At 53.9% G+C, this 13,534-nt stretch overlaps 1 protein-coding gene across 9 annotated transcripts in view; it reads right to left on the reverse strand.

Annotated features, from left to right (window-relative positions):
• The window catches only part of RNF213 (ring finger protein 213), a 97,898-nt gene that overhangs the window by 46,949 nt on the left and 37,415 nt on the right, over positions 1-13,534 (reverse strand). For all 9 annotated transcript variants that reach the window (XR_007413130.1, XM_049114529.1, XM_049114528.1 and 6 more), the window contains 10 exons: positions 13,163-13,285; positions 11,295-11,472; positions 9,259-9,432; positions 8,807-8,956; positions 5,868-6,457; positions 4,720-4,885; positions 3,501-3,718; positions 2,149-2,289; positions 1,867-2,031; positions 30-1,185 (listed from right to left, as the gene is read on the reverse strand). Coding sequence is in view for 8 of the 9 variants with exons in the window: in XM_049114529.1 (XP_048970486.1) it covers positions 30-1,185; positions 1,867-2,031; positions 2,149-2,289; positions 3,501-3,718; positions 4,720-4,885; positions 5,868-6,457; positions 8,807-8,956; positions 9,259-9,432; positions 11,295-11,472; positions 13,163-13,285 (3,061 nt within the window). In the remaining variant the exon portion in view is untranslated. The remainder of the gene's footprint in view (positions 1-29; positions 1,186-1,866; positions 2,032-2,148; positions 2,290-3,500; positions 3,719-4,719; positions 4,886-5,867; positions 6,458-8,806; positions 8,957-9,258; positions 9,433-11,294; positions 11,473-13,162; positions 13,286-13,534) is intronic.

Below are 13,534 nucleotides of genomic sequence, written 5' to 3' on the forward strand. Positions count from 1 at the left end.
GGGCCCACCCACCCCGGAGCTGTCATTACCAACGCCAGCTCTCTTGGAGGTCACGACCCCCACGCACATCCGGTCCCGGAACACATCGGCGGCCGACGGCATGTTCTCGGGCACCTGGAAATGCTTAGCCAGGTAGGCCTGGATGTCTTGGAGGGGTGCCTGGGGGGTGATAAGGACTTTGTGCTGGCTGAAGGCCGAGGGCAGGTGGCAGTGTTCCCGCTGGGAGTCGCAGATCATCACCAGCTGGAAGTCACCCTGATGCGACTGCAAGCACAGGTTCAGGAAGAGCGTCTCCGCCTGGCAGGCCACCTCGTAGCTCAGCAGGTCCGCATACAGCAGGCTGTAGATCCCGCGCCCCCTGGAGCCTGGGGTCAGGCAGCGGCGCAGGAGCAGCGCCACCTCCTCAAATGTGGTTCCCGGGGTGCAGAGCAGCATCTCGTCGAAGGTGGGCAGGGGTTCGTTCTCCATGTGCCTGTAGATGGCCAGGGCCGCCGGCAGCACCTCCGAGTGTCCACAGACGATGAGGTTGGGCTGGCCGACGTGCAGGCCTTTGGGGAGGTCCCGCTCCACCGGGTGTCTGTTCATGCGGGCCAGGGAGGCCAGATAGAGGCCGAGGGCCTCCAGGTCCAGGCAGTGGGGCAGGAAGGCACTCATGCACACCATCGACTGCTCCAGGATGGCCCGCAGCTTGTCCACCAGGCTGAACTCATGCGGGAGCGCCTGCCTCAATCCCTCGGCCGCTGTCCTCTCGTGGTGCCTGGCAGCCTTGCCACTGGACCCCCGGAGGGCCTCTTTGACGTCCCTCAGGGTGCAGTTGCCTTTGATGAAGGACAGCATGGTGAGGGCGGCAGTGCTGGGCTTCTGTTCCTTGAGCTGTGTGCTCAGGTACACAAGCTGCTCGGCGGTGTAGTAGTTGAGATAAAAGTGCTTGGCCCGCTTCTCTGCCACGAAGCTTATCCAGTGGTCCAGGAAGTCCTCCATCTGCCTGCTGACGGCCTCCAACAGCTCGACCACCGGCCCAGTGCCCTTGAGCTGGTTTATGAGCGTCAAGCAGAAGTCCATCCGAAGGGAGACGCCGTGCCGGGGGGAGCAGTACACCTCAGCTTTCCAGGCCCTGAACAGCATGTTTCCGGCACAGTAAAGGTTTATGAAGGACTGGACGAGCCTCTGCACATTGGAGAACACCTGTAGGAAATGGAACCAGGTGGGAGATATCACAGGGCCACGTCAGAGGGGACACAACCATCTAGAATGACACGAACTGATCTCTAATTTGAAGAACTTGGGTTCACGTCTTTCCACTGATTCCCTGTGTGGCCTCGAGGGCCCCGGGGTAATCCCAGACACCTTATTTCCCCATTTACATAATCAGCTTCCAGGAGGGACTCTCTGATAAGGGTAAAGGCTGTCATCATAAGGTACAAACGCCCTTGAAAGACAAGAACACAGCACAACGTCTGGAGTCTCTTACGTACGATGGTATTCCTTTATCAACATGGTCACTTTTGATTCCGATGAAGAATGACTGTCTACATCTTCTAGTCTTTGTGGGTTCTCACTGACTTACAGGGTAAGTGAAGCAAGAGAAGTCCCTTCCTGAGGGCTGAGGACAATTCTGTCTGTGCACCTTAACAAAGGACCACCGACCACAGGGCTTGTCGGAGCTCGGTCATCTCTTGGGGTCAAGAATGGGGGTACTGCATTCTGCGGACCTGCTAGCTCTTCGTTCCATGCACTTAAAGCAGAGCGCTTCCTATCAATTAACCCAAACTCAAGTCCTTCTGACTTCCTCCAGCCACTGGGCTGCGAGAGTCCTCGGCCCAAACACAAGCTCGAGACCCTTGCTCCGCCCCGACGAGTCCTCACCTTGGAGAACACCTCTACTTGGACATTGCCGTGATCCTTCTTGCCAGACATCAGCATTAATTTGTTCAGAAGCTCCTTGAGCTGTTCCAAAGAGTAGACTCGCACCTCCTCATGGTCTCCGTGGCTTTCAGGCAGGAGCAACTGCAGAACCGTGTCTGGGGAGATCTGTGGAGCCGCACATGCTTAGAGGGCATTTCTCTAGAGGCAGGGCCCCCCCCCCCGCCCCATTTCCAGCAGCCTGCACAACCACTGCCAGCTGTGCCAGAAGGCAGGGCGGCTCACCTTTTGGCCATCTGTGGGGGCCCCAATCATATAGATGCCTTTGGTGTTGATGGCTGTCGCCAGTGACAGGGAAGAGAGTTCTACTGACCCGTGGCTTTCCCTCACGGTTTTCAGCCACTCCAAGTTCCTGGCGGAGTCACGCTGTTGGGACGGGAGGGGAACAGGCCAAAGTGTGAGCAACCTTCCTTCTCTTCTTCCTGTGGTGCCTCCTCTCTGCTCCCCATGGGGTGAGCCCCTCCTCCCCAGCTGCCCCTCGCAGTCCCTGTCCCACAGTGTTGCTCTTATGTGACGGGCTGTGGGTCCGTGTTCCCCACCAGTGGCCACTGGCCTGGCTGACACCTGGGGGCACGTGGACAGGACGGTGGGAGAGCTTCGTTCTGCTGGGCCCCCAGGCCAGGGGGATGCTGGGTAGAGCTGGGCAATGCAGCCTCACGTTCTAAGTGCGCTTCTGGGGACCCCACGTCCAACCAGAAGCACTCGGGAGAAACTACAGCAAAGGCCTTCTGTGCAGACCTAAGCTCCAGCAGCAGAAATGGAGACGCCTCTGTCTGGTCCTTCCATCAACTCTCCTTCCCTCCCTCACCCCTGGATGGCTCTGGCCAGACATCGCCTCTGCATGCTAGCCACGTGACGCAGTACGGGTCTGCGCCGACCCTGGTGCACAGTTTACTTAAACTAGCATGTTCATTCATTTTTCTGATAAAAAATTAATTTATAGGGGTGGCTGGCTGGCTCATTCAGTGGAGTGTGTGTGACTCTGGATCTCAGGGGCCTCAATTCAAAAGCCCCATGTTGGGTGTAGAGATTGTTTTAAGACATTATACTAATTGTAGGAAATACGGAAGGTAAAGAGACATACACAGAATGAAATAACAGTTATCACCATTCAGCACAGAACACTGGTCCTGCGTCAGTCTTCTTTCCATGTGCATTTTGCACGATGGAAGTTGCTCTCATTTACATGAAATTCTCAATCCTCTTTCTAATGTCACAAGGGAGAGGAAGCATCTACACATATGAAGGGAAACTGGTGGATTTTTTTTTTAAGACTTTTTAAAAATTTTATTCATGAGAGACACAGAGAGAGAGAGAGAAAGACAGGCAGAGGGAGAAGCAGGCTCCATGCTGGGAGCCTGACGTGGGACTCCATCCCGGGTCTCCAGGATCATGCCCTGGGCCAAAGGCAGGTGCTAAACCACTGAGCCACCCAGGGATCCCCCGGAAAACAGGTTTTAAACCTCATTTGAACACCTGCTGTACAGGTGGGGTAACCTGCAGTCCTGCCCCTCGTGGTGCCCAGCGACCCCATACACAGCCTTGTCTGCTCGGGTGACGCCAGAAATAAGACATACCAGTTTATGGGGCAGGTGCGGATCTTTCTCCAGAGCCTTCCACATTTCTTTGAGGTGCATCATGAACTCATTGAATCCTGCACTCGTGTCCAGCTTATACAGCAGCGACGCGGAGCCCTGCACGGCATCGTGGAAGCAGGCCACCCGGTCCACGTCGATGTCGTTCTCCCCCGCCGAGATAGAGGCCAGGTCCACAAACACCTTCAGCTCGTTGATGCCTTGGGGGCAAAGACACGCAGGTGAGCCCCGGGCTGCTCCGGCACGACCCCCTGCTCCCCGTCAGACCTCCAACCACATTTAGCGAGGCTAGAAATGGACGGGGTGGGTTTTTAGGGTCTGATCCACTTTCAGCTTTTAGTATGAATCTAGGGCTGCTTTTTCTTCTGCTGTCGATGTTGACACCAGCGGTGGATGCCTGGCCTTATGAAGCAACAGGGACATCCAGACACGGCAGGAGGCCTCCGTGCACTTGTTTTATGTAATCCACGCAACGTCACCATTTAATACCAAAAGAAACCGGCTCAGCTGGTAAGTACTATGTTGACAGTGAACTATAAAGAAATGGAGATAATTCTCCTTGGGCTGCTTACTAGTCCAAGGATATATGTCAAAGTGGGCATTTGGGAGCACCAAGGCTCCAGATGAGAGCCGCCCCCTCTGCCCTGCCCCGCACACCAATGCTGCCACCGCCACTGCCCCCTTTCCTGCTTCGTCCACCTTACCCCTCCTGCTCCCCTCCATGCAACCCCTCTGACAGAGGCGCCTAGGCCACAGGGCAGAAAAGCCTTCCAAGCTCTTGCCCTCCCCCCCAAAAAAGAAATGCACATAACACTAACGAAGCTGATGTAATCAGAACTCTTCTGTGCACAAGAGCTTATACGTTTTCCAGTTAGAATCAACCAGAGGAAAAAGCTGAAGGGGGCAAGATTTGTAAGAATGTGATCCCCAACTGTATCCAGCAAGCCTCCAGAGTGGGGGAAGAAAAGTAACCAAGGAAATCGGTTTTATGCCAGAACATAAGACATACTACGGCCCGCATCATGCACGTTCTGCTGACAGTCGATGAGGCACACACTGAACACCCACGTACGGGATGCAGACATGCCTGATCATCACACAGCGCGTGACCTGTCTGCAAGTGTAGGAACCCCTCCACCCACCCCGTGAGCCATCTGCGCACCCTCTCCAGACCCCCAGCAGCCTCAAAGACCGGCTGTACCTCCAAGAGCCTCCCGGACCCAGCTAATGAACTCCTTCCTCAGGGCCAGCTCCTTCAGACACTGGGACCGCGTCTCACTGATGTCCTCCAGCAGCTTTTTGGCATTGATAAGCTCCCTGCTGATCCGCTCCAGCTTCTCGTGGCGGTACTTGTCAAAGTTGTCAGTCTGCAAGACAGAGCTCTACTGTGGGCTGGACCCAGTTACCCGGAACCCCGGGGTGGGAGCAAAGGCACTGACCATCCCAAAGGCCCCGTCCATGCCCCTCCTGGACTTGCAGCAGCTAAAGGCAGGTGCATGAAGCTCCTGTCCAGGAGCTGGGATGCTAGAGGCCCCCACTGCCATCTCCCCATCGATCCACGGTAACTACTCTGCCTCGGTACCTGGCATTCCGAGAAGCGACTTAGGTAAGAACTTTGCCAGGTGCATATTGTTACTTTTCCTATTTTTCCTACTTTTCCTATTGTTATTTTCCTATTTTGCCAGGTGCATATTGTTACTTTTCCTATTTTGCCAGGTGCATATTGTTACTTTTCCTATTTTGTTACTTTTCCTATTTCCTACTTTTCCTCTGGGCCTTTTGAAACAAAGGCCCAGAGTGGTGACCTACTTGAGAACACGCTGCTGGGATGCAACCTTATGTGTGTGCAATTCCAAATTTCGTGCTACCTTTGCATCGTCTTCGTAAGTGATTATATTGTGTTGTAACAGAGGTCACGGGACGCCTTGCAAAGGCTCGCCTGAAGGAACCAAAGCAAAGGACTCGCCCCTCCACTGTAGCCGAGACGGCTTACGGTAGGCTGCTCCTCGCCAGCACCAGCCGATGTGAACAGAGGGGCCTCTCCCGCCTGTCTCTAACCTGCTGAGACCGGATTACTCTTTCCAAATCCCTGGCTACTGAAAGAGGGTCACTGTCCGTTCCCAAATTCTCAACCCTCGTGCCAACCTGAGAAAACGCTCACTTGCCAGGAGCACTCACGCTACTGATAAACAGGTAAAAATGAAGACCTTGGCACGGTCAGACCGTCAGGTGAGACACAAATGACAACTCTTGGGGAAGGCTGTGAACCTATCCTATCTGGCTCCCGGAATCTGGAGAGCCTATGGGAACCCCCACCTCCACGCCAAGGGTCCCTGGCAAATAACTTACAAAGTGTAACAAAGTGTGCAGAATACTGAAGTTGCCAATCAGGCCCAAATTCTCCTTGACCTCCAAGATGACCTTGGCTGAGCTGACAGCCTGGTCCAGGTGATGATACTCCTGGATCTGCGCAACGCGATCCTCGATCCAGTCCTGCTGGTCGCTGGGGTCCAGGGCACACATGGTCCGGAGGTCGGAAGTGAGGTTGCTGTATTTATTCACAAAGTCCTTGAAGACAGTGTTGACCTCCTGAAAGGTGATCTTGCCTGACCTCAGATCCTCATACAGTTTCATAAACTTCTTGAAACAAGGGACATACAGGTATGTATACACCTCCTCAAGCTGAAGAATCTGTTGTTCCAGCTCCTCCTCGGGTTTTCTCAGCCCCTCCGTGGTGTTTTCCCAGAAGACCTGGAATATGTGGCTGTCCTTCAGCTGGTCCACCTTCTCGGCCATCTCTTGGATGTGGGGACTCAGGTTGTAATGCACTGTCCTCTTCACGTCCGGGGAGCTGGATGACAGCCTCACTGTCACAACGTCACACAGTCTTTTACTGCCCAGATCTTCCAAGTTTTTCTCCACCATCTTTTCCAGATCCACTTTGAAACCACAAAGGAAATCAGAAGTCAAACCTCTGCTTGAGACACCATTTCACTTTACTTTCCCCGTATGTACTGTCCTTGCTGCTCATCAGAAAACTCATATAAGCACGCTTGCTGGCCATTTCCCTCACTAAGAACCCATCTGTCTCCCTGCCCCGAGCTGGTTCATGAACTCTCACAACAAAGCAAGCACAGTCGCTTCTGGGTGCAGATGGCAGTGTGGACACTGCCTGCCTCACTCCCTCCCCACATCCCGCGCTCCAGTGCTAGCACAGACTTGGTCTTAGAAAAGTCATAAACCGGCCGGGCTAGGAGGAGCAGAAAAGATGTTCACAGCTAGAGCAGGGAGCAGTAAAAACCCAGATGTGCACCGGTGGCCAAGGCCGAGCTGGGCCCCAGGGTGTGGACCCCAGCCCACAGTGGGGAGGTGGGAAGCAGGAAGGCTCTGGGTTCCCTGATGGCATATGCAGCGGTTGCTCGGCCGCTGGAGGTGGGACCTGCTGAGGAAGTGGGGAGGGTCTGGCTGGAAAGGCTGGAGAAGAGGTCAGACTTTCATGCCCACCCCATTCTAGGTAGCGGGCCGGCCACCCATTCCACTCCGGCCAGTGACAGCTGCTAGCGTGGGGACCGCAGGGCTGGCCAGCCCTTGGGAGAGGACCTCACGTGTCCACCGCAGGCCCCACTGCACCACCCTTAGGGTCTTCCCTAGGGTTGCCGGCCCCTCTCTTCATCCAAACAGAAAAAGGATGCCCAGACCCACATGGACAATCTTTACTGTGAAAGGCAGACATGGCAACATAAAGATAGAGGAAAGAGGAAACTCTGGGAACAAAAGACAAGGAAAACCTCTAGGGGCACCTGGGGGGTGCCGTCAGTCGGTTGAGCATCCCGCTCTGGGTTTCAGCTCAAGTTGTGATCTCAGGGTCGTGCCATTGAGCCCTGTGTCAGGCTCCCTGCTCAGCGGGGAGTCCGCTGGAGATTCCCTCTCCCTCTGCTCCTCCCCCTGCACGCTTGCTCTCTCTCAAATAAATAAATCTTAAAAAAAAAAAAAAAAAAAGGAACACCTCTAAACCAAAAATGCAAATACTCTCAGAAAAGACAACTGCAGCTGTGAGCAAGAACAGGATAACATAAAAAAGGTCATTCAGAGAACAAGAGAAGTTCCTCTTCTAAACCAGACCCAAGTGTGAAGTGAAACGAAAAACAGTGGAAAGGCTGAAGGTCATGTTGCAGAAATTTCTCCAACAGCAGAGCGAAAACCAAAGAGACGGGCAGCAGAAGAGGAAGTTTAGGAAAGTTCCAGCGACTGCACCCCAGGAGGCCCAGCACCCAATGGCGCACGGTCCCATGTGAGAAAGGCGAACCACTCAACTAATTCTCGAGAATTGCCCAGGACTCAAGGACGTGGATTCCTGGACTAGAAGGACCCTCCCCATCATGCCCAATATGGTGGATGGAAAGGACTCCCACCGAGGATACATCCCCTGAAGCTTCAGAAGCAGGAGACCCGAAAGATCTGAGAGCTTCCAGAGAGGGAACGCATGCCACACACACAGGCCGGTGGTGAGAATCGCATCTGGATCCTCAGCAGTGCAGGGGCGATGCAGCAATGCACTCGAGAACCTGCAGGATTTCTGCTGTAATTCCGCCCCTGGCCTGGCAGTCACCCTGGTCGAGGGCAGACATCCTTAGGGGTGCAAAGGTTCAAGATCTGTTCCCTCTCTCGGGGGGAGGGGAGGGACGGAGAACTCATTGCACTAAAACGCAGGAGTGAGAGAGCCGGGCCGGGGGGCAGGGTCCGAGAAATAGATCTAGTCCGGGAGAAATGTGAAGGAAACCCCTAGGATGGCGAAGGAAGGTTCTAGAACCACAGCCTTCCAGTCGAGGGAGGATCCTTCTGGAAGATCTAACTGATTGTTTGGCAAGGAAATCCAGACAGTCCATAAAGAGCCAGGGGGTTGCACTGAGAGCAGAGCGTTTGAGAAGGCGAGAATTTAAACTCCAGAGACACCCCAGCTGGCGCGAGAAACAGAAGAAGAATATGGTTGTGGATGGTGCATGTACGCAGCCAGGATCACGGATCCCTGAACGTCGATCTGCTGGAGACGTTCCTGGCTGGAGCAGGCGTGGGGGCGGCTGAGGGGCCCGTGTGCGCAGGGGACGCAGAGAGCCCAGCCCTCGTGTCCCACGGGGGCGGATGCCCGAGCGGGGAAGGGGTGTCGGAGCGCCATGGGGGGTGGGGGGCGTCAGGAGAAACAGCAAAGGGGACTCTGCTGCCCCGAGGCTGCCGTGTGGCGTGAGGCCCCGGGGCCCCTCGGTGTCGTTCGTGTTAACTCTGAGGATCACCTTGGACCAGCTGTTTCACCTTCTCGCACATGCTCAGGAGACTGCTCACACATTTCTTCTCCCTCTTCAGAGAGCTCAGCTCATCCTTTCTCCAGACCAGCACTTCCCCCACGTTGTGTTCATTCTCCAGGGATGAAAGACTCTTTCTCTCTGGAAGGAAAGAGTAACCCAGTGGAAGTGGGAGCGGGGCCTTCCCAAGGGTGGCCACCATCCCCTTCACGGCCCTTTGGAGCTGCTCACGGCCACGGGGAGGGACACGGTGACGCTTCCTGGGTCACCCTTTGACCAGTTTCTCACCGGTTTCCGTGGGATTAGAAACCATCCCGTCTCCACTTAACTGACAGGAAGAGCCGCTCACCGTGAAGATGACAGAGGTCACCCCCCCAAGAAGTCCCCGGGCCAGCGCAGTCATCGCACGCGGACCTGCGGCTGGAGCCCACTCGGAAACGTACCCGACTCCCAGATGCCCAGGAACTGATCCGTGTGCTTCTCGATGAGCTCCAGGTGTCTGACCAAAATGGTGCCGTGCAGGAGGTCCTCGCCGACTTTCATGAACACAGAGCTGCCGGTAGCCAACAGCTCCTTGCTGTCCTCGGTGATGTTGGCTAATATCTTCTGGTTGGTTCCTGATCAGATGGAGAACAGAGTGAGAACAGCGGGGGCCCGCCCCTCGCCCCGACTCTGGAAAGCACGGAGGTCCCCAACAGCCTCCCCGTTGGGCCCCCACTTCCACACAGGCCAACTCAAGGTCACCGGGCGTCTCTGGACATGCTTCGCCCTTCACTAGGTTCTACGTGTGCCTGGCAGGCTTCCCAGATGACCTTGTTCATGAAGACGACTCCTCCCAGGGCAGAAATCAGCCAAGAGAGCCATGTTGCTTAGGGTTTTAAAACCTGCGCCCCACTCAGCAGGCTGGATATTATTTTTCTTTTAAAGATTTATTTATTTGTTTATTCATGAGAGCCACACAGAGAGAGGCAGAGACACAGGCAGAGGGAGAAGCAGGCTCCTGGCAGGGAACTCGATGCGGGCAGGACTCAGTCCCAGGACCCCGGGGTCATGACCTGGGCCAGAGGCAGAGGCTCAACCGCCGCACCACGCAGGCGCCCCAAGATGTGGAAGAGACTTAAATGCACATCTCTAAGTGAAACAAACCCATCTGAAGAGGCCACAGACTGGACGACTCCCACCATACGACATTCTGCGAAAGGCAGAGCTTCAGGGAGGTGGGGGGACGGACGAACAGGACAGTGCAGGACATTCTGTAGCATATCACAAAGGTGGACACACGTCATACGTTTGTCCAGACTCACGGAGCGTGGAACCCTAATGCAAGAGGGAACCCTAACGCAAACTGTGGAGTTCAGTTAATAATCATGTACCCATATTGGCTCATCGGTTGTCACCAATGTCCCCCAACACAGCAAGACATGAAGAGCAGGAGAAACTATGTGTGGCGGGGGGCAGGCAGGTAAAAATACGGGAACTCTGTACACTCTGCTCAATTTTCCTGTAAATCTGAAATTGCCCTAGAAGTGTCTATTAATTAAAAAAAAAAAACACAGGGGCGCCTGGGTGGCTCAGCGGTCGAGTTTCTGCTCAAAGGTGTGACCCCAGGGTCCTGGGATCGAGTCCTGCATTGGGCACCCCGCAGGAAGCCTGCTTCTCCCTCTGCCTGTGTCTCTGCCTCTCTCTCTGTGTCTGTGATGAATAAATAGATAAAATCTTTTTTAAAACATTAAAATTTAAAGATTAAAAAAAAACCCCACAAACGTAACCTTTTCAAGCAGGTAGCTTTCAATAATGTACATAAAAATCCCACATCCACGATCTTATTTTGTCGCCACCACAACACTTGCACGCAACAAGCTCAGCTTTTGTCCCCATCATCCGATGGAACAGAGACCGCAAATCATCTCACTGGGATTTTTCATTCTGAATCCAGTGCTTTTCCACTACATCTGAATCTGACGACTTACACACACACTTGAATATAATGTTTTTGGGGCGATATCTATCTCCCCCACCGAAACACTCAGGCACGGAGGGTGGGGGCGGAAGAAACAGACGGTACTTGGTCTTCTGTTCAAAGGTCAACATTGGATCGGACGTTGACGCTGACCTCAGAATAACAGAGCCGTTTCTACAGCCAGACAGGCTTGGGTTTGAATTTTAGTCCTTAACATGCATCCCCGAGACCTTGGGTAAGTCACACAGCACAGCCCCATCTGGAGGACGGGGATCTTTCAGGGCCATCTCAGGGTGGCCACAGTGGCTGGGGCATGGCTGGCATTCAGGGGATGGTGGCTTTCGGGGCTGGCTCTCGTTCACCAGACGGCACATCCTGAGTCCCCTGGGTTCCTCCCTCGGGTCTGCTTCCTTTGTCGAACACCAACCTGTCCTATCAGGTGGAACAGTCTGCCACCCACCCCCCCGGGGGTCGGGCAAGCGGGCGGAGCCGGCGTTCCCAGCACCCCCACGGACGTACTGCACAATTTGAAGAGATGCTTGATGTCCGGACATGTGAGCAGGTGCTTCAAGACCTCATCCAGGTAGCATGGGGCGTCCTCGTTCCTCGGCCAGGACTTTGTGATCACAGCCGACACAAGGGTGCCGAAATTCTGCAGGTTGTGGTAAGAGATCCTCTCTAGAATACTGGTCTGATTCTGTAAGACAAGGGACAGAGACAGAGAGAAATGCAGGAAGGGTTTTTTTTTTAAATTGGTTTGCTTCTGAATAATGGAAGTAAATCACTCATCCAATAGCACCCCAGGGATCCTCTGTGGCTCATTCTACAGAGCCTCAAGGAACCTGAGGACTAAATACCTCGTTTTCCCCAAGATCTTCCTGTTTCCTCACGTGACCAACAGCAGAGACGTGGAGATAGGCGGGCACACATATGCACACACGCAGAAAGAGGCGTGCACAGGCCATGCGGACACGCGCACACTCCATGCCCCCTCTCCTTCTGGCTCGCCGTCACTTCCCATGTTTTTTCCCTGGACTTACCATAAAAAGCACCAAACGTAATGTGCGTAAAACAATTCATATGCATAGACTCTGTCGTAAACCCTAATTCTGACCTGTGATAGGCTTTTTGAAAGCCTGCCTACACACAGCACATGTATTTTAACTCTCCTTTCTGGGTCCCCCGGCCAAGTGACAAAGTGTCCTCCCCTTCTTTGGGTTCAAAGCTTTTACAGAAATTTTCAGGAATTTGTTAGAAAAAAACATAATAATAAATAAAAATAAAATAGAATAAAAATAAAAGGTAGGGTTAGTTTATAAGAGATACTTTTTGATACCGAGAAAGAAAAAAAAACAAAGTTTTATCCAGCAACATATAAAAAGGATTATACTAAGACCAACTGGGATTTTTCCCAGGGAGGCAAGGTTGGTTTAAGATGAGAAATTTGTTACTGTGATACATCGTATCCAGGGAAGAGAGGAAAAAAAAGAAAAAAAGAAAAAGACAACATAGGATCGTCTCCGGAGATGCAGAAAACTTTCAGACAACATCCGATGCCATCTCATGATAACAACTCTCAACAAAGCACAAATAAAAGGAACATGCTCCACCTGAGGAAAGGCTTCCGTGAGAAGCCCACAGCTGCTGCCACCCTCACCGCCGACGGACCAAGGGCATCACCCCCCTGAGATGAGGAGCAAGGCGAGGATGTCTGCCCCGGAGGCTCTTGTCACACCCTCTCGAGAACAAGACACAGAGGCATCCGGATTGGAAAAGTAGTAAGACTATTTCTACCTGCCTATAACGTCATTTCATGTATTAAAAACTCCTAATAACAAAATAGAACAATTATAATAATATATTGTAATAAAAGGTAAATGAATGTGGAAGAAAAAAATACCCCACAAAACTCTAAAGCACACACGCGGTCCCAGGAGGTGTCCCTAAGAGGCAGCCTGGGGCAGAAGGCCTTCCCACCCGGCAGAGAAAACCCTAAGTGATTTCCCAGAACGTTTTCAACTTCACACGTTTCTCTTCCGTTCGGTCAGCCTGTGGAGTGTTCTGCCGACACCCGCCCAGCAAACGCCCAGACGCGGAACCACAGGCCCGCTGGACCTGCGCACTGGTGACCCCAGCCAAGGTCACCCGGATTTTGGATTTGTGGCGCGTTACCTGTAGCAGCGGGAAGCTGAGCAGCATCTCGGGGAGGCGGTCAAGGGCAACGAATTTCAGAACCCTTCCTCCAGGGCCGGGAGGGGGACACCCGGTGCCCACCCCAGCGCTGCCAACGGGGCTCAGGACCAGCGGGCACATGCCCCCCCCAGGTCCCAATGTCTGAAGACCCCCACTGCGAACCCCGTGTCTCCCGGGTGGGAGGGGTCACTCACCTGGCTGGCTGCGCTCACTGCTTCAACGACACACTTCTCGAAGCATTTTGACACACTATCTTCCTGCCCCCTGGCATCCCACTGGGGGCCACAGAAGATACAAATCTGGTCGAAAGGCTTCTCCTGCAAGAGCAGAGAGCGCATTGGCAACTGCACCCCAACACTCCGGGCGATGAGGACACCCGCCTTATTTCCACCTTCCCCACATGGCGGCGGGTCCCCGGGATTCCACTTCCCACCCCGCACTGACCGTGTCCCCCAGCCCCTCCCCACTTGTGCCCATCACACAGACGAGGCCCCAATTCAGAGCCTCCCTTCCAGCTCTGCAGGATAAGCAGCTGGCCCCGCCGCTTGCAAAAACAGGTAAACTTT

Source organism: Canis lupus, chromosome 9 (assembly GCF_003254725.2).
Source record: "Canis lupus dingo isolate Sandy chromosome 9, ASM325472v2, whole genome shotgun sequence".
NCBI classification, from domain to species: Eukaryota; Metazoa; Chordata; class Mammalia; order Carnivora; family Canidae; genus Canis; species Canis lupus.